At 35.2% G+C, this 26,715-nt stretch overlaps 3 protein-coding genes across 6 annotated transcripts; 1 reads left to right on the top strand and 2 right to left on the bottom strand.

Moving 5' to 3' along the window:
• Positions 1-1,427: 1,427 nt before the first annotated feature.
• On the top strand, positions 1,428-5,227 carry LOC107809072 (uncharacterized). 2 transcript variants are annotated; one of them, XR_001653319.2, is made up of 5 exons: positions 1,428-1,849; positions 3,387-3,530; positions 3,662-3,867; positions 4,602-4,718; positions 4,826-4,951. XR_001653319.2 is itself a non-coding variant. In XM_016633666.2 (4 exons), the coding sequence occupies exons 1-4, from the start codon at positions 1,611-1,613 to the stop codon at positions 4,981-4,983; spliced, it is 747 nt and encodes a 248-aa protein (XP_016489152.1). In that variant the 5' UTR covers positions 1,435-1,610; the 3' UTR covers positions 4,984-5,227. The 2 variants fall into 2 exon arrangements, 1 of the variants encoding a protein (XP_016489152.1); XM_016633666.2 differs by lacking the exon at positions 4,602-4,718 and having other exon boundaries at positions 1,435-1,849; positions 4,826-5,227.
• An 87-nt stretch (positions 5,228-5,314) lies between these two features.
• On the bottom strand, positions 5,315-10,465 carry LOC107809071 (putative L-type lectin-domain containing receptor kinase S.5). 2 transcript variants are annotated; one of them, XM_016633665.2, is made up of 2 exons: positions 10,378-10,465; positions 5,315-7,535 (listed from the first exon to the last, which is right to left on the bottom strand). In XM_016633665.2, the coding sequence occupies exons 1-2, from the start codon at positions 10,403-10,405 to the stop codon at positions 5,671-5,673; spliced, it is 1,893 nt and encodes a 630-aa protein (XP_016489151.1). In that variant the 5' UTR covers positions 10,406-10,465; the 3' UTR covers positions 5,315-5,670. The 2 variants fall into 2 exon arrangements, with proteins under 2 accessions (XP_016489151.1, XP_016489150.1); XM_016633664.2 differs by lacking the exon at positions 10,378-10,465 and having other exon boundaries at positions 5,315-10,367.
• A 4,423-nt stretch (positions 10,466-14,888) lies between these two features.
• Positions 14,889-17,379, bottom strand: LOC107809074 (uncharacterized). 2 transcript variants are annotated; one of them, XM_016633668.2, is made up of 4 exons: positions 16,743-17,379; positions 16,446-16,519; positions 15,965-16,035; positions 14,889-15,732 (listed from the first exon to the last, which is right to left on the bottom strand). In XM_016633668.2, exons 1-4 carry the CDS (start codon positions 16,989-16,991, stop codon positions 15,164-15,166), a joined length of 963 nt encoding a protein of 320 aa, XP_016489154.1. In that variant the 5' UTR covers positions 16,992-17,379; the 3' UTR covers positions 14,889-15,163. The 2 variants fall into 2 exon arrangements, with proteins under 2 accessions (XP_016489154.1, XP_016489155.1); XM_016633669.2 differs by having other exon boundaries at positions 14,889-15,729; positions 16,743-17,374.
• Between the last annotated feature and the right edge of the window lie 9,336 nt (positions 17,380-26,715).

Raw genomic sequence — 26,715 nt, 5'->3', positions numbered from 1 at the left:
ATAGGATCATTTGGTGCCATCATTTAAATTTTGACCCCGCTAAGAAGTGTTGAGAAAATAGTCTCCTGTCAGAATTTTGAAACACGCTGGTCAGAATTTCTTAGGCAAGTCTTGTGCTATTCGTTAGAATTCTGACAATTGCCATAATTTCATTAGTTATGATGATCATCACAAAATTCTGACGATTGCCATATTTTGTGCAATTGGCTACCAAATTGTGAGTGATCAACAAAACTTTTTGTATTGTAGCTGAAAATTTTGGTGATTGTTAGCATTTCAGGTGCTTCAAAATTCTGACCAACGTGTTTTAAAATTCTAAGCAGCGTGCTTAGAAATTCTGATGTAGGACTATTTTCTCAAATTTTTTTAATAGTGCCAAAATATTAATTTAAAAAGGTGCATCACCTTAATTTAGGGGATTTGCAGCCGTACCCTATATTTGTGCCACCTTTTAACCTATACCCTATTTTTTAAAATTATTGATTTGGTAGCTATCTCACAAAAAATCCGTAATAATATGACAATTACATCCTTGATAAAACATATAAAACGATCTCCTGCTGAAGTTATTTAGTTCATTTGCTAAAATTTCATACTAAACATGCTGGAGTTATTTAGTTTATTTGCTAAAATTTCAGACTAAACATGCTTAAGTTATTTAGTTTATTTGCTAAAACTTCAGACTAAAGATGCTTAAGTTATTTAGTTCATTTGCTAAAACTTCAGACTAAACATGCTTAAGTTTTTTAGTTCATTTGCTAAAATTTCAGACTAAACACGCTTAAGTTTTTGTCTTGTAGTATGCAATTTTCTAATGAGTTTTTACTAATACATGTTGAAGTTATTTAGTTCATTTGCTAAAACTTCAGACAAAACATACTGAAGTTATTTAGTTCATTTACTAAAATTTCAGACTAAACATGCTGAAATTTTTAGTTCATTTGCTAAAACTTCAGACTAAACATGCATAAGTTTTTGTCTTGCAGCATGTAATTTTCTAAAGAGTTTTTGCTAATGCATGCTGAAGTTATTTAGTTCATTTGCTAAAATTTCATACCAAAACATGCTGAAGTTTTGTAATGTAGTCTACGGTTTTGTCCTGAGTTTTATTCAAAACTTCAGTCTAAACAAGTTGAAGTTTTTTAGTTTATTTGTTAAAACTTCAGCCTAAACATGCTTAAGTTTTTGTCCTACAGTTTGTCAATAGTCTTTTATTAAAGAAGGGCAAAATCAACTTTTTAAAATACTTTTAACAAAAAAATAGGTATGAATGCAAACGAAAAAACAAAATGGGTATAAGTTAAAAAGGGGTGACCAAATAGGGCGCCCCACACAATTTTTACCTTAATTTCGCCAAAGATTCCGAGAACCAATTACCCAACAATTATGTTCAAGGACCATTTTACATTTTCCAAAACAGTCAAGGGGTCTCAGTGCTATTTTCTCTTAACAGAAGCAGTAGCCCGAGTCCCGACGACAGTTTTTTCCGGACAAAGTAACAGAAGATTTGAGAAACTCCGCGAAACGGACTACTCTCCTAGTATAAACAGCACACCACTGTGTGTTTCTTTGTGTGTGAGAGAGAGAGAAGAAGAAGAAGATTTAATAAAATGGGGGATTACCATTTCATGTACAAGGATGTAGAAGGAGCTTCAACACAATGGGATGACATTCAAAGGAAGCTTGGAAATCTCCCTCCAAAACCCCCGGCTTTTAAGCGCCCACCTTTTACTCCTGAAACTTGCAAGCCTAAAGACAAAAATTGGATCGGCGACAAAACCCAAGATGAACTTGATGAACTTGAAGATGATCCCCAACTCAACGACGATCGCTTCCTCCAAGAATACAGGTTTCGCCCTTCTTCCCCTTTTTTTTATTTTCAATTTTCGCACTTTGATTCCTTAATTATTCTTTTGGATCGCTCCTGAAAGACCCCTTTAGGATATTAAACCGAGGTCTATTGGAAACAACCTCTCCATCCAGATAGGTTATCTCCCCGACCCCACGGTTTGTGATAATGCGGGTATGTTGTTGTTGTATACTTGATTCCTTAATTATTCTTTTGGGTTGCTCCTGAAAGATCCCTTTAGGATATTAAAAAAGAAATCAGTTCAAGTGCCTTCCTTTTTTTCAGTTCATTAGTGTCTCTTTGTGAGTTTGTTCTCTCAATATTTTGTACTATCTTTTATACAGTGGATTGTTTATCTCCTCATGTGGACGTAAGTCAAATTGATCGAACAACATTAAATGTTTGTGTCTCTTTTGATATATTCTCATTTGTTAACTGATTTATCGTCTTCAATGTTTGTTTTACTAGCTTCCGCATGCCACCTGATTATTTCGATCCTAACATATTTTGGGCTGCTGTTAGTAGACCCTCTTAAGACGGAAAGGAGGAATCATTAGTCTTAACGAAGAAATTTTTTTCATTGAATTCATTGACATCCTTAGTTGAAAGATATTTCTTTTGAATGCATGATATCACCATAGTGATGTTTGTTCTTGTAGGGATCATAGTTGTCCTTTGGTTTGTAATAAATTTGATTTCTGAGCTTCTAGTTGAAAGAGAATTACTAAGGAAAGCATTATCACAGTCGTTTTACTAGGATAAAAGGGTGGAGCAGAACAGTCCGAGCAGAAAGTAAAATATGAGGAAAATAACTTGTTTAGGACTTGTCTACAACTGGTAACTCAAAGTATTCTACACTAAAATCCAAGAATAAAGCTCCCAAAATAAAAATGATTTATGACATACACTTATCATTTACCCTTTCCCCACCGAAAAAAAAGGAAAAAGGAAATCCTGAGAAGAAAGAAACGTAAGTACTCTTGGCTAAAGATATGAGTCGCAAGTGGAATAAACTCCAAATCATTGTTCACAATGATGCTCCAACTAGGTTTGTTGAGTCATTTCATTTCTGGATTAATTCAATCTTCTTCATTGTAAACGTAGAAGCGTACTCTCCCTTCATGTCATCTTAGTCCAGTATTCAGGTTCTTCAGTTTCCAATGAGTTAGAAGGTTGGTGGCACCGACTGTTTTTTCCACTCCTAAGAGAAAATGGAAAAAACACTTAGTTTTTCTGGAAGTTGAATAAAGTGTAGACTATGGACATTCCCTATTAAAGTATCCCCCCCTATCCCCCCCCCCCCCCCCACAACAAACCCCCAACCCCCCAAAAAAAAGGACGTTCACCATCAAAGACAAACGTTTAATCGGATATTCTTAGCTTTATCGCATTTGATTAGAAATATATATGTGCTTATCAAGCTATCGTGAAGTTAGAAGCTCGGAGGGCACTATAAAGAATGACGATTAAGCTTGAGAATTGAGTTGAAGTTGAGCGGTTCTTGTATTTTTTTTCTTCTTGTTTTCAAATGCTATAGGAAGAAGAGGTTGGCTGAGATAAGAGAAGCTGCTAAGATTGCACGATTTGGAGCAGTGTTACCAATTTCTGGATCAGATTTTGTGCGGGAGGTTTCACAAGCTCCAGAAGATATTTGGGTGGTTGTGCTTCTTTATAAGGATGGGTAATTAATACGTTCATCTCTTTATTTAGTTATCCGTTCGAGCTTCAAGTATGTTTTTTCAGTACTTTTCAACTTTTCTTTCTTTAATTTTAACCCTGTGTCTGTCCTTTGTTGACGTCTCTCTTTGATAGATATTCAGGATGTCAGATACTGTTGCAATGCTTAGAAGAACTGGCAACGAGATATCCTGCAACAAAATTTGTCAAAATTATCTCTACAGATTGCATCCCAAACTACCCAGATCGTAATCTTCCTACTGTTTTGGTGTACAAGAATGGCGCACTGAAGTCAAACTATGTTGGACTTCACAATTTTGGTCGGAGATGCACACCTGAAGGTATGTTCTCATTATGTCTGTCCCCCACCTCCTTCCCCTGCCCTTCTCTTTCTTTCTATCTTTTTGATGCACTGAAGTCAAACATCTAACAGAGGACTGGCTAAAAGAATTGTCATCTTTCTTTTCACATTCCAGCAATTTCATACTTGATGTATTCTGCTACTTTGTCATTTACGCATGACTGGCAAGTTTCATTTCTTTGCACTAAGCATGGTCCTGAGAAGTGAGGCTTTATTTTTATTATTACAAGTGTGAAAGAGAAAGGGAACTTCATTTTATATAGTTGTGCATGCATTGTGCAGAAAGATGAAAGGCTAGAGATTACTGGATTCTTTAGGCTGACTAGATTAATAAGGTGCAGCTACTAGCATGGCTGATTGATAGGTGATATTCTTTCAAGTGTCTTACATTTAGTTGGCACAAATGTATTAGGTGGAAATATGCCCATTCACGTTCAAAACGTTCTTGACGTCTGACATTCTTTTGGGAAATTTTCACCTGTTACCTCTTTTTGCCTATTCATTTCTAGACAAAGATTGAGTATCTCTTGAATTCCTATAGATGTTGTAACGCATATATTTTCTCTTATATAAAACATTTGGTGAAAATAGAGGTGTGCACAATATAAGACATGACTATTAATCTTCATCGATTTCTTGGTTATGTTGGTAGCTGCTCTTTTGCTAAGTTTGCCTGCATTTTAAAGACAAATTTGGACCTTACCCTGTTTTCAGGAAGGTTTTGTCTGCTGCATCTAACCATTTTCGGCGAGTTATTTCCACATGTATTTCTATAGCAACTTTTCGTCTTTGTGCACGGTTCTAGTGTTTTCTTTTCTAGTGTTTTATCAGGTATTAAGTTTGCTTTTATCAAATTGTTCTGGTAAAAAATTGCTTCTTTTAATACTATTTGCTGGCTTGTCAGTTGGTATGATTGCTCTTCATCTATTCGGTTTTAGGTGTTGCACTAACACTCTGCCAATCGGATCCTGTACTAAATGATGGACGTAGAAAGAATGAACAATCCAGAGAAGCTGTTTTGGATGGAGTACGAAAGAGTTTCCTCGAGAAGGTTGTGGCAGAGCATGAAGATGATGATGGATCTTCTAGTGATTAATTGTGTAGTTTTCTTAATGTCTTTGTGGCTTCGTAGATCATTTGTGTTTTATAGCAGTGACTCATCTAGTGGCTACTTTTTGTTTTCAGTTTTTACTTGCCGAAATGGATTAATCCATTAGTCTGATTTGCTTGATATCAGTGAATTTCGGCAAGGATTTAACTTACATACACTGACATATGGACAATGTGAAGAATCTTTGGTATAACAGTTATTGATGATCTTGAGAAATAGTTTTCAGTTATGATGACTTGCCCAAAATTAATAAGGAAATGAGTGGAGCAGTTTAAAATCTGTTTGAGAATAACAGATTTGGTTGATATATATGAACAAACAGATGATAAATGTTTAAGTGGACTATGTCCTTATCTAAAATGAGAATTATTTACGGTGCAGAAGCACTTCTCTCTTCGTCGTTTTGAGCCGAGGGTCTTTCGTGTTGCAGAAGCATTTCTCTCTGAAGAATGAACCTTTTCTTTCCAATACACACACAGACACACAAAAGGAACAAACACAAAAGAGAAAGGCAACATTCTTGCCTTGCTAATGCGAAATTTACAAGTATATTTTGCCTCCTAAATAGTTAGCTGCTTTGACAACACATTATATGAGCATTTTAAGTTTGAACATAGTTGAGGTTCCTCAGAATCTGCAGTCCAATCAGATAAACCTAAGGCATAGAAGTTATCATCTGCCACTGAGAACTGTAATTGGTGTAAGTTGGCCTTCCATAAGAGAGTCACCTGCAGCTTCATTCGACGACGGAGCTCTAGCTGGCCATACAAATGCAGGTTTCTCAGCAGGAATAATTGGTAGAACTGATTCCCCTGTAAGAATCTGTAAAGCAGTTTTCATGCTTGGCCTTTCATATGGATTTGGATGGCAACAAGCTAATCCTAATATTAACACACATTCAGCTTGCCCTTCATCAAAATCTCTATCCAATCGAACATCTATGGCATCAACGATCCTTTCAATCTTATAGAGATCCCATACATATTCAATGATTCTGTTGCTGTAGATATTCTCCTCATTTTGGTTTCCAGGTTTTCGACCACAGGCAACTTCAAGAATGAGAACTCCAAATGCAAAGACATCTGTCTCAACTGTTGCTCGGCCTATAAGGAAACTTTCTGGAGCCATATAGCCAAGAGTTCCAGCTATCTCTTTCGTCGAATGGTGAGTCATTCCACTCACTTGAACTGTCCGAGCCAATCCAAAATCTCCCAGCCGAGCGTTGAGTTCTGAGTCAAGCATGATGTTGCTGGCTTTTATGTCCCTATGAAGTACTCTTTTCGCGCACCCATTATGCAGATAATCCAGTGCTTGAGCGATGCCACAGATAATGACATGCCTTTTTTCCCAACTCAAGCTCAACCCTTCTCTGATTTCACCTTTTTCTTCCCAAAATATCAACTTTTCTAAGCTCCCATTTGGCATGAACTCATACACCACAAGGAGTTCATTGCTTTCATAGCACCATCCTATCAATTTGACAAGGTTTTTGTGGTGGAGATTGCCAATAGTTGTGACTTCTGCTATGAGATCTTTTGCCCCTTGACTTGAATCTCTAAAGAATCTCTTCACAGCTACCTGTTTATCAGCTAATAACCCTTTGAACACTACTCCACATCCTCCTCTTCCAAGAATGTTCCTGGGATCAAAGTTCCCGGTCCCTCGTTTCAAGTCCTTTAACTGGAATCTCTCTGGTGCAGTAGCTGAACTCCGAATCTGTATCTCTATTTTCTCATCTTGGTCTAACACTTGCATCCTCTTCTTTTTCCTCCTCCAGGTGAAATATATAAAACCCCCAACAAGAAACATAACCAGAACCGATATTATTGGTATCAAGATCCACAACCATAATAGGCTAACATCATTATCATTACCAATTTCTATGCTTGTAAAATTCCATGCTTTTATGCAATTCAGCTGAGTATATATCCCAGTTGAAGCTGAAAATCCCACGAAAACATCCTCGGGAAGATAGCTAGAAAGATCAAGAGGCATGGAAATGATGGGATTTATCGCGTTAACATCCCCAGTCTGATTACTCATGAATGCATAAACATTCAAGATCTTTGATTCTCCATTATACTGAACACTTGCTATAACATCAACAGCTCGTGAAAGATTAACACCACGGTCGGTTAAAGAAGCTTGATTGATAGAGTAGATGCTGTTTATGTCAATGCCAACATGATTATCATCAAGATCTTCAAAGTCACTTTTCCTTGTGTCAAATTCAACTGCAAAAATGTTGTTTGATAAAGATCCATTTGTACTTGCATTCACAATTCCAAGCCATTGTCCATCACTATTATCTGGTATAAAATCAAGACCACTTTCCTTTGTCAATATGAAAGCTAATCCTTCACCCCATGGATTACTCTGAGGAGTGATATTAATCACAAACGTGGAATTAAACGATGTTGTGATGTCCTTCTTTCGATTCCATAGCTTGAGAGGCTGTGAATACCATATTCTTCCTGATAAGTTTGTGATAGAAGCTCCACGAGCATCGCCTGTTACTTGCATAGCAGCATTCAATCCTATGAAGGAATTATCAGTAGTGATGAAATCATTTTCGGTTTGCTTGGGGAAATTTGCGTAGCTGAAACTCAGGCAATCCACCCTAATAACCAAAGATCTTTGCAAGAAAAGTGTGAATATGATCAAAAGATAAACAAGGGAGGTTAAATAACTAATCTTGCTTAGATAAAACATATTAACATGTCACAAAACTTATGTTTTATGCTTCAATATGGCAAGTATATAGGGAAAGAATTGGACTTGGAAATCTCTATGAAAAATTGAATTAAGAAGGAAATGATCTGTTAGTGCAGGACAGAAAATTCTCAGTTGAAACAAAGGAGGTGATAATTTCTCCATTTTATGGAGAAACTTTCAAGTGATTTGATCAAAACGTTTGACTTGAATTAAGAAGTAACTTCCTAGGCGTTTCCACTTTCTTATTTTAAGCTTGGTGTTGCGCTGCATGTTTGTTAAGTAATACTTTTCTCACAGTCCCTTGCTTATCAAGAAATACTAATCCAAAGAAAGCTAGAGAGAGAGAGAGAGAGTTCATGGACATAATGTTCACTTTAATTTGTCATCTCTTCTAATTAAATTACTTGATTTGGTGTAAATATTACGTGAGGATAAATATTTTTTCCAACCAAAAGGGTTGAATTATGACATTTGAGGTTTTATCTTGAGAAAAGTCTAACTAGAGGATTATCAAGACTAACTCTTTTTCAAATATATCTTAGGTCAATACCATAGAATGTTCCAACGGTATTATTTGTAAATCAATAGTTTATAGTTAGTAGAGACTTCTAAATACTTTACAGACAAATATAAGAGGGAAATGTTTAATAGATAAACTTAACTCACTTTCGCTCAAACTTCAAACTAGTTTTCAACTGATGGATAAAGTCTCCAGAGGTTAAGTTGAATTTTATGTTTTCTTCAATTCTAATTATTTATTTGAGTAAAAATCCTATTATATTGAATTAGGCACCCATCCCCTTTTGTCATGAATATGACACATATCCCTTTTAAACGGTAGAATTAGTCGCAGTAGCTTCATTGCTATATATGACTTAAAAAAATCATGTGCCATATATAGTTTGAGAACCACACTAAACTTTTTAAAATAGTTCTGAAACCTCCAATGGCTTTTGCACAAAAAGAATTTTAATATGATTGTCAAACTGGTGATAAGGATACTGTAATAGCAAAGCAACTACACACAATGGAACTAAGTGTAGAGATTCTCCAGTATTAAGTGGTAAATGCACAAGATGGTGAAATTTTGGAAGACAAGAATATATTGACTTGCCAATAGGCGTATTACTAAGAAAATTTGTTAGCATCTATCACTTATTTCTAATGCATTTACAGTGAAATTTATCTTAGGTTGCCTCTGAACTGAACTTTGCGACATATATACCTTAGGGTGAATACTTATACGCATAGAAGAAAATTTGAACAAATGAATATAGTCAGATCTCTCTATAACAGAATCGCTATATAATAGTCATTAATTATAAAAGTCAAGTTATATAAGGAACTAATTTTCATGCTATGTTATAATATTTGTTCTCTATAACAACGCTTCGCTATAACAACCAAAAGATTCGAAAAAATGAGGTTGTTATAGAGAGGTTTGACTGTATTACCCGTTTTTCAAGGCTAATTATTTCGGGATTTAGTTTAAGGGATTGCACTAATTTGATGCCTTCTTGAAATCTATCAACTGCAGCATCGTCATTCCAAGATTTCGATCAACATTATAGTATTAAAGATCTCCAAGTTTGTTCAGCAAATTAAAGAGAAAGTGTATGTTGATCTGCAGTGATATTTTAAGGAATTAAGGAAAGCACACTCATATATGAACAGATACATAGTATATCATCATAGATTATGACAAAATCAGATTAGGTATACTGCTTAGTTCACAAAAATATATCAAGATACATACATACATACATACATACATACATACATGTGTGTGTGTGTGTGTGTGTGTAACATCATTTACAGTTACCTCTGGATCATCTTTGGATACTTTCAAAAGGTAACATCATTTACAGTTACCTCAAGTTATTTCTTTTAACAAACTAAATGTGCAAAACTTCTATAATCCTTGGATGTCCTTCAATAAAGCGATCAACAACATTCTCAATCTTTTCAATGTCAGCACCACATATATAATGGACAGTACTTAAAGCGGGCAATACATCCTCTGTATACCAAATAGGTGTACTACTACTTAAAAATCTTTGTTTTTCTCCCTTTTCTTGCTTTTAAAATGGGGGATCGGAGTTGCGCATGTGGAAGCAGAAAGATAGTTAAAGAGCTGCCAATTTACACTTACTTGCAGAATACATATGAACAGGGCAAACATCTGCTGCAATGACAGCTAAAAGGACCCAATTTAAATGTCTGAGAACTATGCACTTAAGTGACAGCAGTTTGACAAAGGAGTATACATACTTCATTAAACAAAACTTTTGCAGGAGACAGGAGCAGTGATAATTAACTTGAGAGAAGAATTCTGACCAAGAACTAGCTACATATTGCCTTTTTTACTTCACATAAAAACCAAAGGTTGCAATACATAAAGAATCATATATCTTAGCAACAAGATAATAAAGTTTCTGCTAGCTTAAGAGTGCGTCTGGCCTGGCCCAATGAAGACTTAGTACAGTAGATTCAAATAGCAAACCACCCAAGAAAAAAAGCTACAAATATAAACAAGTAGAAAATTAACATTGTCAATGCTTTTGCTGGATTCTTGATAATGGGTGGTCATTTTCAGCTCAAAAAGAGATAATAGGACAATAAAAGAAGCATTATGAATAACGTTAGAAAATTACAAAGACGCACCTGCCTCTAGTTTGAGCAATTTCGCCATTCGTTAAATTTTGGCAACAAAAATGTTCGCGAGAACTAGTTTTTGCCCTTCACCTCTAATCTATCAAATGAAATCTTTTGTTGATATTTACCATTATCTATATAAGTTGACATTTGGCTGACACGTACAACTCTTTTTTGGTCATGACACATATAGTTTAACCTCTTCTTCCTTTATTAATCATTTAATTGATTAATTACCACGGTGGTGAACCATTTTAGGGAGAGCCCCAGACAATATTTAGAAGGGCATGGCATTTAAGTTCTGCAAAATTCCAAGACAAAATCAATGGTAAACTAAAAAACGTCAGTTTGTTGCTCTCTAGTGCTATGTACTAAGTTACTAACTATATAAAATAAGATCGGAAATATAGGATAGCAAAAAGACACACTAATGACACAAAATTCAATTTAATTAAGCATCATTCCAATAAACCACCACTGGTCTTCTGAATTAGGGATATGAATATATGATCTCTATGTCGTAAGTTGCGACGTTGAAAATGTGATCGATGCCAGTACAAAGGCCAAAGTTAATAGACCAAATTTTAGTAGCCTAGTTAACAAGGAAAAAATAAACATAGTATTTCTCGAGACCAGGTCGAAAATACCTAAAAGGTGAAAAAGAAAATTAGCGTAATGCCAGGGCGTGAGTGGGTAGCTGGGTCGAATATGAAAGGCCAACAAATTATGGTCCCATTTGGGCAAACCATTTTTTGTTCAATCATAAATCTAGTCATCATGCAACCTAAGTTTATTTAATCTGCAATACATGAATATGATCCCTTACATTTAACGGTCTTAAATTCGAGACTTAAAAAAAATTAGGATAGAGAGCACTTTTCCTTTAATGGACCTTGCATAGTGAATCTTGCGCAACGCAAATTTGGATTAGACGGAAACCCAATGGGGATATCAATCACCGGATAAGAAATCAAAAAGAAAAAAAGAAAAACAAAAGCTTATCTAACTATTGTGACCCCATGCTTACCACTTTTTTTCGTGTTATATATATGGGGTCCAAAACTCCCAATGGACTCTTTCTTGTATTGTGGTTGGAATCCTTTTGGAATGCCATCATCTTACCTGTTAGCCAGAAAGGCAATTTGGTTGCGTGCAGCTTGCACATGACACCACCAGCAAACAACAGCTTGGAGTTGGACTTTCTAATAAACCTCGTACGTACATGTCTTTCAAATTATACCAGATGTTTGGTCATTAAACTGGCACAAGAAAAAAGAAAAAAACAACAATCTTTAACTAATTATATGCAGTAACAATGCAAAGAATTTTTTTTTTAGTGTTATCTAACCTATTTATAGCTGGTTGTTAATAATTTCACTTATTGTTGACAATTACCTATAAGTTTTCTCGTAGGTGGCTGGTAATTTAATTATGTGTCATTGTCTGTGTATAGAAGTTAAGCTCCATTTTATGTTCTTTCATTTCTTTCATATTAAATTAACCTGACATTTGGTCGTTAAATGGCAGAAAAATAGCTAGGGGACAGGTTGATGTGCCATCCCTAAAACGATAATGAAGATGGTGGAAATAGTAATGTAAGATCGAGGTGTGATTAAATGACCAGTTTTCAGAAAAGACGAAAATAAACTGAGAATAAAAGAGTTGAAGCCTACTTAGGAAGGAGGAGCTAGCGACAACCTCCTTGCATCTTTTACACTCAAATACGCGTATAAATGCGCAAAATAATTTGAAAATTTCAGTCACGTACAGTTCAAGAATATTGGTGCAAGAGATTGTTTAGACCCTTATATAATAGGGTTTAAGGCTCGATCAATTGCCCTTGTAAAAGCTTAGATTGTTAAGCTAGCTAGCCAACTCTTATGACTCTCACATTGTTAAAATAATACTGTGTTTTCTTGTTGTATTGCTTTCTCCTTTTGTTCTTTTTCTCTTTCTCTTTCTCTTTTGCTCTACCCGTCCCATCTGTTACGTTTGTCCTTTTAATTTCTGAAGGCAATGTTTTGGGGATGCTTGATAATTAATAGTAGTAGTTGTAATTAGAATCTCCCAATTTATTAGGAGAACACAAGAATATTTGACTCGACAAAATATCTAAAAGAAACATATTGCCATTGTGTAGGATTGGTCTTTCGTCAAAATGATTATTTCAACGTTGGTGAGCTCTTAGAGAAGACGTTGTTGACGACCAGTAATCCTTTTTTTTCCTTCATAAACTACTAATTAGAGAATATTTATATAAAGAAAATCTTAATTGGTGTGTGATCTAAACGTTTAAGTTAGAAATATAATTTTATTTTAGATTTACAAGACGCCTCTTAATATGCTCTAGTCTGATTCTTTTTAATTTTTACTCGGACCAAATAGATGAAAATGCTAATAGTTGACTGTGACATTGATGAAATCTAATATCCCAAATACCCGAGCTTATGCTTGCTTTGAGCGCTCTAATCAATTGTTTTTCAAAATGCTTGAGACACGACTTCACTAATTAAGGTCAGGAACACATCACCAAGAAAAAGAACAAGAACGATATAACACACCTAGAGCAGTCTAGTCCGGACTCAGGTCGTCCCAAGTCCAACTATGAAGTATGGCCTTTTAACTACATACTGGATACTCCTGTTGTGCCATTGCCATTATATTATAGGTCATTACAAAAGATACTTAAATAATTTGACATACTTTCATTGTTTAAGAATGAAATCTACAAGAAAGTTTCATACAAGATTAAAATAGCACTTGCCTCATTTCCATCCACGGCAGATCGAGACAAACCAAACTGAAGTTTTTAGATTGTGGGACTGGGACATGAGCTGCAATGCGCCTCAACTGAGTGGTTTGAGGAAACACATGCATAAAAACAAGGTTTGAAAATACTCTAGAAAAGCAGATGCTTTAGTTGTCCATACCATGTGGAGGTTAATTCTTTTATAAATTAACGGCCACAATAGTACTCTAGAGACAGAAGTTTTTGTTATCTTATTTTGTCCGTGTAAGCCGGATTCAAGATTTGAACTTTACGAAATCTGATTCAAGATTCAACTCGGTTATTTTTAAAATCTATTTTTTTTTACGTATTTAGTGGATTTTGAACACATATATAAAATCTAAATTAAAACTATTGGATTCGAATTAACCCGTAACTCCTTCACTGGCTTTGCCCCTGCGTGTGCTTCCTTCGAAATATTTTGTAACAGAAAGATCTAATAACATCACAAATTGACGTCCTATCTAAAATGGCTTTAATTTTTATACGCTTACAATATTAAGATGTTTTACACTATAAAGTTATTTGTAAACTAAAAGTCTAAAATTAACTGTTCATAAGGAGTGGTGTGGGTTCATATATAAACTGAAAAAGAAGACAAATTCACTTCCAACATTGAACTTGATTCAATTGATTTTAGAACATGCTCTTTCGTTGCTATACTATGTCAAAGTAATAAATTCCCTAGCATTGAAAGTCCTTTTTTTTCTTCTTCTTCTTCTAATTTTCCACCCGGTGTCGAGCATTCGCATTGGGATTCTGGCTATCCAAATTCGCTCGGTGTAAGGTCCATTAAAGGGAGCAGTGCTCCTTACCAAAAAACAAAAACCCTTATTCAGTACTCGAACCCGAAAGCATTGGTTAACAATGGAGGGATCCTATCGATCCACCCAGAACCCTTTGTGGTCTAGCAATGAAAGTAAACATAAGAATATGGAGCAGGTAATAATCTTGATGCATGAAACTAGAGGAGGAGGTACGATAATTGCTTTTCCGTATGGTATTAATCCCACTGGCGAAACTAGGAATTTTCTCAAGGGTATTCAAATTTGAAATAAGTGAAAAAATATTCCTGACAAAGGGTGTTCAATATGTGTTATATACCTCTAAAACGTAATATTTTACTTATATACATAGTGTAATTTTTCGACGAAGGGAGGTCAGTTGACCACCTTGTAACCATGTGGCTTGGCCACTAGTGACATATACATAACAAGATGCCATTGCAAGACGCATACTTCACGAAGAATAAACATTACCTTAGCACTATCATAATCGAGGATTAAATTATCGTCAACGTCTCGAAGTTATATTAAGAAAAGTTTTTTACATAATGTGCACCTGATTTTTTTTCTTTCAAAAGATGCATAAACTAAAGAATTAGTATTACTAAATATATATATATAGCACTGTCTTTGAAAGTTTGAAATGTCAAAATATATACAAAAGAGTACTTCAAGAACTTGAGTGGAATTGTCCACGAATCAAATTGACCATAGATGTCGCTAATGTATTCTCTCAATAAAAATATTCATCACATGTGAGCAACTAAGTATGTGCACATTTCTTTCCTTTATTGATGATAAAGTTATTGTTATTATAACAACATTAAGGAATCACAAATGTGGTGGCTAGCTTGTCGCAATTGCATAAATCAATCTTTAAGCTATACCCAAGAGTAGCTCCAAAAAGAGTAAGAGAACATTAAAGCTAGCAAATGGACAAAATTCATGCAATTAAAGAACATACTATGAGCAAAATTCCTTAGCTCCGTCTTAAAGAAAAACACACAACAAATTGTAGATATACAATAAGCTTAACTATGACTTCCAACTCTTCCCAGTTATGTTGCTTGAATCCTCTAAAAATCTCGCCACATTTATGTCGGTATTCTTCCAAAATGCAAAATCTTTGAAGAACTTTGACACAAGTGCGACAATATATTTGGAGGATCGAACATCATATAGCTTCTGAGTACATGAAATGATATCCGATTGTCTTCATTTGCTAGTCTTTCTTAATATTATCAACTACAAATGCTGCAACTACATTGTCTGTTTGACCAAGTAGACTGCTTAAAGATCTAGCTTTCACCACTCTAAGCTTTTTCATCTTCTTCATTAATGGCTTTTTCTTATCATCTTCACCATAATCATGACCTTCCATATTATCATTTGACAAAGGATTCTCCTTTTTTTCTTCTTCTTTCTTCTTCTTCGCATTTTGAACACTAGTCATGCTTCTAAGTCTTCCTTTTCCCAAATGATGTTCACACAATGAATAACCCACAAGGGTTTGTTGGCAACATCTCCATCCTCTCCCGTTTACACGACTGCACCTTGATCCCTCTAATATAACACTCCCTCTTTTGTTCTTCTTATTTACACCAAAACCCTCTTTAGTAATTAGTCCATTTTCCCCCTCTTTCTCCTCTTGGCCATTTTCTTGTGGGCATTTCTTGTAATTCTTTGACTTCATCTTAGCCTCTATTGTGTTAATATTGCTTGTGTGGTTGTAGCTGTCTCTTCTCTTTTTGAATGGAATTACTTTATCTCCTTCACACCATCTCCCATCTACTATACATATGCATGTTCAATATTATTATAGCATAAAAAGAAGAATAGTAGTAGTAAATACCTTTGATGAAGCATTAATCTTGATGGTAGGATAAGCTATGTTGCTCGGACTCTCCAAATATAGCAAAGTGCATGTCGGATCCTTTTAAAATAACGCATTTTGGAAGATCCACACGAGTGCGACAACATATTTTAGAGAGTCCGTGTGGGATAAGTAATATTGAAGATTTACCTAGATCAGGTGAAGATGATGGCTGTGGAAGCAAAGAACCTAGTTGTGGAGTTGTTGAAAAGATTTGCTTACTGAGAACAAGCAAGAACAAGAAGATCCAGAAAAGTTCGTGAGTTCCCAAATTACAAAAGGAAAGTGCACAGTGCAACAATCAGAATTTTCCGCGTGATGTGTTTTTTAATATAAATGGGGACCATGTTAAAATTTATAGGGGAGAAAAAAACAAAACAAAAGATGGAAAAATGCAAGACAACACAAAAACAAATGGATTAGATGAGATGGGAAATTGAATCATTGGATAGGAAGGTATCGTAGCTACATATTATAGCCAAAGCTAAAACAAACCTAAACAGTATTTTCCAGTTACAGTAATATTTCTTGTTTCCTCGTATTATTCACCTTTTTTTTACTATCATAGAAGAATTCATGAAAGAAATAAAGGTAATTTTTAACTTTTCTTTTTTATGCATTATATTCTTACTTGTTATCATTGTCATTACTACCAAAACTCTTCTCTTTCTCTCTCCATAATTTCTCATCTTCAGCTTCCACATCCTGCAAATCAAATCACATCCAAAAAAAGAACAGATAATAGTAAGAAAATAATAACACTATACATCACAGGCAAAGTTCTTTGGGTGCGAAACTCCATTTTAAAGAAAACAAAAGGACAGATAGAAAGACAGTGCAATTCTCGATAAAATAATTAGGCTTATTTTAGGATGCATATATGATAATAATAGCAATATTTTTACCAACCAAACAAATAATAACTCACCTTTTCTTTCATTTTCTGTTGATTACTATTGCCACCAAAGAAAACCCAACTCGTTGCTTTGCCCCTAGAAACCGCCGGTTGATCAGACGGCTGTGAAATAGTTAGATTTGGAAGATCAGACGGTAAAAATTCGTTCTTTGTTGTTTCTTGGAACGGATTTATCTCACGTTTCAGTTGTTGCACCACTACTGGCCTATTGAGTTGGGGATCTGATTCTGAAGGAGGAGGAAAACGCTTCCTGATTCTCATAACTAGATGATACCAAAGTTATAAAAAAACTATACTTTAATTGTATGTGTATATTTATGGTAAAAAAAAAACAAAAAGGGAGGAAAAAAGGGCTCAAATGTAAGAAGCAAAAAACTGGGATTTTTCAGGTTTGATCTTGAGGATTTTGAGAAGAATTTTTGACAAAGTGTTTGTGAGTTTCTCTCTTTAACTTGGGTTTTTCTCTCTCTAGCTTTTATTTGTTGCACCACACAGACTAATAAGACCACTAGGATATAAAGAAAGAAAGAAAGAGATAGAGATAGTCTGCGAAGTGGCACGTGCAAGGAGGAACGTAGATGGTGAGCAATGGCACGTGTGTACCATTGTGGGTCCGGAGGTGACCGGCAACCGGAATCGGTACCGGATGGTGACAGAGTGGGAGTTAGTGTGTGAATGTGTGAGAGAGAGAGTACAAAATGATGGGAGGGTTTTTTGGGGTTTGTATTATGGTTTTACACCTTTAGATGATTAGAAGAAAAAAAAGGGCATTGGGTCCCATACTAACAATTAGTTTGGACTTTCTTTCTTTTCTTTTTTTAACTATTACTCCCTAGTTTGATAGTTTGATGCAGAGAAAGAAACGAAAACTTTATAAAGAATCTATTTTAAATATACCATAATATTTATGTAAATATAAGATTTTAATTTTAAAAGTATCATAATATTTGTATGAATATAATAATTTTTTCTTAAGAAAATATAAAAATATGTGATTCTTTTTAAAACATACTAATAAGAACAAAGTGTCAAATAAAGTAGAACAGATGGAGTATTTTCTTTATCCCAATTTATGTGGCATGTTGTATTCTTTTTCTTCTGAAGCTCTACGCTCAAATCTCAATCATATAAATAGGAGAGAGAGAGGGTGTGTGTATTATCAAAGTTAGACAGAAAAAGAGAATTATATTACGGGGTAGGGTTGAATAAATGGACATATTGCTTAAAAATAGAGAAAGGAACGGAAGGAGATGACATAAGGTTTTAAGAAAATGTAGGCAAATGACATATGGCAATTTATTCTTTTATCAATTCCTTTCAAATGAGCACACATATTACCTCATATTATACATAATAGGAGAGCTGAGTAATATCATAAATGTTGGTATATAGACTACAAAAAAATTCGAATTCACATGGTTGAGAGAAAGTGAAGAAAATCTCGAGAGAGAACAAAGCCAAAAAGGAGCGCGGATGAGGGAAAATCTTTTCTCTACATTTTTTAGGGGAAAAGCAAAACAAAACATTGGCATTTAAATATGAAAAATAACGGTAAAGTTGTTTTTGTGTGATTAATATATCACGGACTCGAGTCACAGAATTAAACAATCACTAATATTTGCATTAGGGCAGGCTGTGTAAATCACACCTCTTAGGGTGCGGTTCTTTTCCGAATCTTGTGTTAATGCAGAATACTTTGTGATAGGAAAGTAACTCCATTCCATGGTCTTAGCTCGGGCAGCTTATATTTTGGGTCCTCCATTTTCTTATTCAAATTATTGAAACAAGGTCAACTCTTATTTGTTAGATTTACAAGACCATAATCTATAAAATGAGGATAATGCTGAAAATATACTTTGGAAGCCCAACTAAGAAAATATGAGGTTAGCCCGTTTCGTCAAGTCCGCCAAAGCCCTTCACAACTTTAATTTCCATGACACATCTGCAAAGTTCATGGAAAATATAAAAGGAAAGTAAAAGAGAAAAACAGGACATATCAATTAGTGTTGTGACTCTTTACAAATTTATTTTTAGTTTTATAAATATATTTTTTTTTACACATAAAAGATTATACGTAAGAGATTTATTTTTTTTAAACGAGAAATCTTAAAGGTCATTTTCTTTATTTTAAAATTATAAAATGATATGATGTACAAATAGCACCATTTTTAAAGTCGCTATTTTGGATCTGGCTAAGATAAAATAATCAGCGAATAATTTAAATGTTTTGCGCATAAATAAAAGAGATCAAATACCAAGTGATTTTCAAACAAACTTTCTACAAGCTAAGGAGAAGAAACCAGAATGTGGAATCTTCCATGCCACAACCTTGCGTTTAACAAATCTTTATGGCTACTTTTGCTAGTTTTATCTGCACTCATCAGTGTTTATGTTAGTAAAATTTACCTCTAGAATTTTCATCTACGTTTGTAGTTGCATTAATTACTTATCCAATAGCATGTTTGGCCAAGTTTCTTCAAGTTCAAAGGTAATTTTTTTCAAAAAAAGTGATTTTTTTTCAAATTTGAAGTGTTTGGCCAAGTTTTTAGGAGGAAAAAAGTGCTTATGAGGAGAAGCAGAAGCGGTTTTGAAGTAGTAGAAAAAAATAGTTTCTTCTCGGAAGCACTTTTTTGAGAAGCACTTTTGAAAAAAATACACTTAGAATCACTTTTTAAAAGTTTGGTCAAACACTAATTGCTGCTTAGAAGTACTTTTTAAATTAATTAGCCAAACACAAACTGTTTCTCACCCAAAGTACTTTTAAAAAAAATACTTCTAAAAATAAGTTAATTTTTCTAACTTGGCCAAACGGGCTACAAGCCGCGTTTCTTTTGATTGGATGGAATCGGAAGGAATGAAAAGAAAAGGAAAAGAACAATGCAACAAATTACTTTGTTTGTATAGTCAATCATATATACTTACTCGGATTCAATTTTTACGACCCACCTCCTTTATTAGTCCGTTTATAAAAGAATGACATATTTCTATACTTAAAAATAATTTAATTTTAAAAATTTTATTTTTTTTATCCTTAATAAAAAGATTTTATAATCACACAAATATTATGTTTTCCCTATAATACTTTTATTATTTAAGCTTTTAAGCAATAAATTTTAATTTTTTCTCAAATTTCGTGTCGAGTAATACCATGTCATATACGAGTAGTATATGACCAAACACAACAGTTTAGGTACCCCAAATTAGAAAGCCACGGAGTATATTCAAAATTACTGTAAAAGTTAAGAAATATATTTTTAACGTGACTTCTATATTACTCATTAGTTTTCACACTTTTTCTTTTCTTCTTCTAGCTCTTCTGTTTGCCTTTAAATTTCATATTGTAAGAAAAGATTTGGACGCAACTATTACTTGTGACAAATTTCTCGCTAGTAACTTTTCTGTTTGCCTTTAATTAGTTGACTAACCACAATAGGGTATTCACTTTCCTTTCAGGTTTATCATCACATATAACGTATTAATGTATTCCAATCAATTGTTCACTGTTACTTTTTAGAGTAAATTTCATGGTTGGTAACTCAACTTTGTATTCATTACCCAAAAGTCATTTTTCTTTTCTTTGTTATGTAAAAGTCATTCAACTTTATGTTCATTACCCAAAAATTACTTTTCTTTCTCTTGTTACACAAAAATCATTTGTCTATGCTCTAGTTATCACAATAATCACTTTGACCAGATTTTACAAATTTTTCATCTGAAAAATCTATTATGCTCTTGATATTATAAATCATTCCATTTATGTAATACCTTCAATATTATATGCTACATAATATACTCTTACCCAAGTATTTTACTTATAATTGAAATAACTTGATATTATTTTTTTTTATAATATATTCGTACATTTAATTTTTTCTTAACGATAATTTTCAAGATATCTAAGTAGCATTATTAAATTTTTCAATAAATATTACCATGAACAAATCTCAAGTCCACGTTCTTAACCATGCTTAATGAAATATTTTTAATGATCAGCCAAGCCATATTCATTAATCCAATGAATAAAATACTCATATTTAGCACAATGACACACTAAATTAATACTTTCAAATAAATAATATTAACAGATAAAGTTTTAAAAATCTTAATATTAAATACATATATCTTTGAAACTTTTTTCAAATTTTGTATTGGCTATAAAAAAAATTATCATTTATTAAATAAATCTGTTTGTTATTATTTCAAATAAATATAAAAAATAAATATTTTTTTAATGGTTTTTAGATTTAAAATATATTCATGTGTAAATATGATTAAACAAATCGAGTGCCGTGAAAAAAATTAAATGTATGGATATATTTTCGAGGGTCTATTGGAAACAACCTCTCTATCCTCACAAGGTAGGGGAAAGGTCTGCGTACACACTACCCCTCTGTCACGACCTCAAATTCCCTCCGTAGGAGGTCGTGATAACACCTAATCTCTAAGACTAAGTAAGCCTATCAATGCGGAATAATCATAAATATTTGAAATAAATAAACTACAATTCAAATAATTACAACTCCCAAAACCCGGTAAAAATAAGTCACAAGTTTCTAAAAATTTATTCTCAATGTCTCTATGTATCAAGGTCTAAATAAAAATAAGAAAGCAATATAAAAATAATAGAAGGGGACTCTGGAGTCTGCGGACGCTGGCAGATATACCTCGAAGTCTCCGTGCGTAGGTAACTCACTGACGTCTAGACTGGTAAGATGTACCTGGATCTGCACAAAAAGATGTGGAGAAGCGTAGTATGAGTACACCACAGCGGTACCCAGTAAGTGCCAAGCCTAACCTCGGTAGAGTAGTGACGAGGTCAGGTCAGGCCCTACTGGAGAATAGATAATGACATGAAAAAATATTTAAACAATTTAATAAGATAAAATAACTATGAAAATGAATCAAATAGTATGTCACATTTAATGACACCAAATAATTGCAACTAATATCTCGTGGAATCAAAACAAAATTCCTTTCAACTTTATGAAAATCACAACAATTAATCGAAGGCAACTATGGCCATAAATCAATATCAACAAGGGCACTACCGAGGTACCGCCTCGTAGTCCTAAATCATAAATAAATTCACAATATCTCATTTCTTTATCTCACCGCGGGAGCCTTCACAATTTATTTTAAAGAAAATATTTTTTCCGAAATAGCATCCCGCGTTTTAGCCATCCTTATCACACCACATGACTTCTAGTAGTTCCCCCTACTAGCCACGCGTATCAAGCCACCCTTATCTCACTGCATGCATTTCAATACCCAGACCTTATATCCCCGCATGCGTATCAATATGATAATATTTCACAATTTGCACCTCAAGTGCCCAAATATTTTAATTTGCCAAAATAAATCAACGATATTTTTCACAATAAAGAGCTCACGGTTTATGACAACATAAATCATGAATAATATTTTTTCACAATAAAGAGCCCACAGCTCCATCACAATGAGTACAAAAATCTTATAAAAATATTCAGGAATAAATAATTTAGCAAAATAATATTTCAAATTTTTTAATACGTTGCTTTAATACCAAATTTAAAATATCAAATACTTCATATTAATAATATTTAATTTAAAGAAAATTAATTTCAAATAATACACAGAATAAAAGAAATCAAGTTTCAACCAAACAGGTAAAACAATTAGCAGGAAAAGGTCAAGCAAATTTAAAGTATACAAATCAAATCAATGATGGAGAATATAACAAGATTTAATAATTTAATTAATATGTAACAATGATCTTCATAATTTAAACACATAATCCTTCACATTTAGTCCGTGTACACACTCGTCACCTCGTGTACATGACTTTTATTACATTACAATTAATACCAATCCTAGGAAAAATTTTCCCCCACAAGGTTAGACAAGTCACTTACCTCGACTTGCTCCAATTTAACCAAGTAGTATGCTTTTTTCTCGATTTTTCGATTCCGGCCGACTCGTATCTAGTCATAATTAATTCGATACAGTCAACAAAAGTTATAGAATTAATTCTATAAGAAAATACTATATTTTTCAATAAAAATCCGGAATTAACTCAAAAAGGCCTGTGGGGCCCACGTCTCGGAATCCGACAAAAATTATGAAATATGAATGCCCATTCAATCACGAGTCTAACCATACCAAAATGACTAAATTTCAATAACGATTCGACCCTCAAATCCTCAAATCTATCCAAGAGGGTTTTCAAATATTTTCAACTTAAATCACCAATTAAATGTTAAAAACAGTGTTGGATTCGGGTAATCTAACCAAGATTGAGTTAAGAACACTTAACCCAATGTTTTCCCTTGAAAATATATCAAAAATCACCTCTGATCAAGCTTCAAGTTGTTAAAAATGGCGAATGGGACGAAGCCCCCCTCTTTTTATAACTTACAGATCTGTCCAGGGTGACCTCGATCATGGGGTCCGATCTTGGACCTCGATCATAGGAGTCCGATCATAGGGAGTCCTATTAAGGGGAGTGCGATCATGGGGAGTCCGATCATGGTCCTCGATCATGGACCTCGGTCATGGCCTTCGACCCTGGGGCTCGATCACAGCCATCGATCCTGGCTATCGATCATGGCTTCGATCTTTATGGCCTTCGATCACTGGACTTCGATCTTGCCTTCGATCCTCTGCTCAATTTCTGGCCTTCGATATTTGGGCTCGATTGCACAACAGAAGAAAATTTGCAGCAGCTTTTGCAGCAACTGTTTAAGTCCCATTTTTAATCCGTTAACCATCCGAAACTCACCCGAGGCCCTCGGGACCTCAACCAAATATACCAACAAGTCCTAAAATATCATACGAACTTATTTGAAATCTCAAATCATATAAAACGACTCTAAAACCAAGAATTATGCTCCAATTCAAGCTTAATGAAACTTAAAATTTTCAACTTCTACATTCGATGTCGAAACCTATCAAATCAAATCCGATTGACCTCAAATTTTGCAAACAAGTCATAAATGACATAACGGAGTTGTGAAAATTTTCAGAACTGGATTCCGACCCCAATATCAAAAAAGTCAACTCCCCGGTCAAACTTTCAAACTTTAAATTCCTATTTTAGCCTTTTCAAGCCTAATTTCACTACTGACTTCCAAATAAAATTCCGATCACGCTCCTAAGTTCAAAATCACCATAAGAAGCTGTTGGAATCAACAAAATTCTATTCCGGGGTTGTTTGCAAATAATTCTACACCCGGTCACTATTTGAACTTAAACTTTTAATTTTTTATCAAAATTTCATATCTCGGGCTAGGGACCTCGGAATTTGATTTCGGGCATACGTCCAAGTCCCAATTCACGATACGGACCTATCGGAACTGTCAAAACACTGATCCGAGTCCGTTTGCTCAAAATGTTGACCAAAGTCAACTCAGTTGAGTTTTAAAGCTCTAATTCATATTTTAATTCATTTTTCACATAAAAACTTTCCAGAAAATTTTACGGACTGTGTACGCAAGTCGAGGAATGATAACTAGTGATTTTCGAGGTCTTAGAACACAGAATTAATTATTAAATTTAAAGATGATATTTTGGGTCATCACATTCTCCACCTCTAAAACAAACGTTCATCCTCGAACGGAGTTAGAAAAAGTACCTGAGCTGGTGAATAAGTGTGGATAATGGCTGCCCATATCATGCTCGGTCTCCCAAGTCGCCTCCTCGACCGAATGACCCCTTCACTGAACCTTCACGGAAGCAATGTTCTTTGACCTCAGCTTTCGAACGTGCCTATCTAAAACAGTCACTGGTTCCTCAACATAAGATAGATCCTTGTCTAACTGAACCGAACTGAAGTCTAACACATGAGATGGATCGCCGTGATATTTACGAAGCATAGAAACATGGAATACCGGATGAACTGCAAAGAGACTAGGTGGTAGCGCAAGTCTGTAAGCCACTTCTCCAACTCTTTCAAGAATCTCAAAAGGCCCAATATACCTAGGGCTCAACTTGCCCTTCTTCCCGAACCTCATCAGACCCTTCATAGGCGAAACCCGCAGCAACACCCGTTCATCAACCATGAATGCAACATCACGAACCTTTCGATTCGTATAAGTCTTCTCTCTTGATTGGGCTGTATGAAGTCGATCCTGAATCAACTTAATCTTTTCCAAGGCGTCCTGAACCAAGTCTGTGCCCAATAGCCTAGCCTCGCCCGGTTCGAACCAACCCACTGGACACCGGCTCTGCCTACCATACAAGGCCTCATACAGAGTCATCTGAATGCTCGACTGGTAACTGTTATGTAAGCAAACTCAGCAAGTGGTAAGAACTGGTCCCAAGCACCCCCAAAATCTAACACACACGCACGAAGCATATCCTCCAGTATCTGAATAGTGCGTTCGGACTGCCCGTCCGTCTGAGGGTGAAATGCTATACTCAACTCTACCCGAGTACCCAACTCACGTTGAACTGCCCTCCAAAACCATAAGGTAAACTATGTACCCCGGTCAGAGATGATAGATACTGGTACACTGTGAAGTCTGACAATCTCGCGAATATATACTTGAGCCAGCTGCTCTGAAGAGTAAGTAGTAATCACAGGAATGAAATCAGCTGACTTGGTCAATCTATCCACAATCACCCAAACTGCATCGAACTTCTTCTGAGTCCGTGGGAGCCCAACAACGAAATCCATAGTGATCCGCATTTCCATTCTGGAATCTGTAACTTCTGAAGCAATCCACCCGGTCGTTGATGCTCATATTTTACCTATTGACAATTTAGACACCGAGATATATATCCCACTATGTCTTTCTTCATCCGCCTCCACCAATAGTGCTATCTCAAGTCTTGATACATTTTTGTAGCACCCGGATGAATGGAGTACCGCGAACTGTGAGCCTCCTGGAGAATAAACTCATGCAAACCGTCCACATTAGGCAAACATAGCCTAACCTGCATCCGTAATACATTGTCATCTCCAATAGTGACTTCCTTGGCATCACCGTGCCGAACTGTATCCTTAAGGACAAGCAGATGTGGGTCATCATACTGACGTTCCCTGATACGATCATAAAGAGAAGACTGAGAAACCACGCAAGCCAAAACTCGACTCGGCTCGGAAACATCCAGTCTAACAAACTTGTTGGCCAAGGCCTGAACATCCAAGGCTAAAGGCCTCTCTGCTACTGGTAAATATGCTAAGCTGCCCAAACTCTCCGCCTTACGACTCAAGGCATCAGGCACCACATTGGCCTTCCCAGGATGATAGAGAATGATGATATCATAATCCTTAAGCAACTCCAACCATCTCCGCTGCCGCAAATTAAGATCCTTCTGTTTAAACAGATGTTGTAGACTTCGGTGATCGCTGTAGACCTCACAATGGACACCGTATAAGTAATGCCGCCAAATCTTTAAGGCATGAACAATAGCTGCTAACTCAAGGTCATGAACATGATAATTCTTCTCATGCACCTTTAACTGCCTGGACGAGTAGGCAATCACCCTACCGTCTTGCATCAGCACTGCACCGAGACCAATACGTGACGCATCATAATACACAGTATACGATCTTGTACCTGTAGGTAATACCAATACTGGGGATGTAGTCAAAGCTGTCTTGAGCTTTTGGAAGCTCTCCTCACATTCCTCAGTCCACCTGAACGGAGCACACTTCTGGGTCAATTTGGTCATAGATGTAGCAATAAAAGAGAAACCCTTTACAAATCGGCGATAATACCCAGCCAAACCAAGGAAACTCCGGATTTCCGTAACTGAGGATGGTCTGGACCAACTCTGCACTGCTTCAATCTTCTTTGGATCTACCTTGATCCCCTCGCACGAAACTATATGACCCAAAAATCCCACTGAATCAAGCCAGAATTCACACTTTGAAAATTTTGCATATAACTTCCTTTCTCTCAAAATCTGAAGCACAGTCCTCAGGTGCTGTTCATGACCTTCCCGACTCCGGAAATACACCAGAATGTCATCAATATACACAATGATGAAGGAATCAAGATAG

The sequence above is a fragment of the Nicotiana tabacum genome, chromosome 24 (genome assembly GCF_000715075.1).
Source record: "Nicotiana tabacum cultivar K326 chromosome 24, ASM71507v2, whole genome shotgun sequence".
Lineage (NCBI taxonomy): Eukaryota > Viridiplantae > Streptophyta > Magnoliopsida > Solanales > Solanaceae > Nicotiana > Nicotiana tabacum.
This window is presented reverse-complemented; position numbering and strand designations above follow the sequence as displayed.

What these genes read in the sequence shown, in the direction of transcription:
- LOC107809072 (XM_016633666.2), top strand. Translation starts at nt 1,611, where the DNA reads ATGGGGGATTACCATTTCATGTACAAGGATGTAGAAGGAGCTTCAACA. An exon ending in GTGCTTCTTTATAAGGATGG is followed by an intron (nt 3,531 to 3,661) that starts GTAATTAATACG and finishes TCTCTTTGATAG; the next exon opens with ATATTCAGGATGTCAGATAC. An exon ending in TCGGAGATGCACACCTGAAG is followed by an intron (nt 3,868 to 4,825) that starts GTATGTTCTCAT and finishes ATTCGGTTTTAG; the next exon opens with GTGTTGCACTAACACTCTGC.
- LOC107809071 (XM_016633664.2), bottom strand. Translation starts at nt 7,710, where the DNA reads ATGTTTTATCTAAGCAAGATTAGTTATTTAACCTCCCTTGTTTATCTT.
- LOC107809074 (XM_016633668.2), bottom strand. Translation starts at nt 16,991, where the DNA reads ATGAGAATCAGGAAGCGTTTTCCTCCTCCTTCAGAATCAGATCCCCAA. An exon ending in AACAGAAAATGAAAGAAAAG is followed by an intron (nt 16,520 to 16,742) that starts GTGAGTTATTAT and finishes TTTGATTTGCAG; the next exon opens with GATGTGGAAGCTGAAGATGA. An exon ending in ATCATCTTCACCTGATCTAG is followed by an intron (nt 15,733 to 15,964) that starts GTAAATCTTCAA and finishes GCATATGTATAG; the next exon opens with TAGATGGGAGATGGTGTGAA.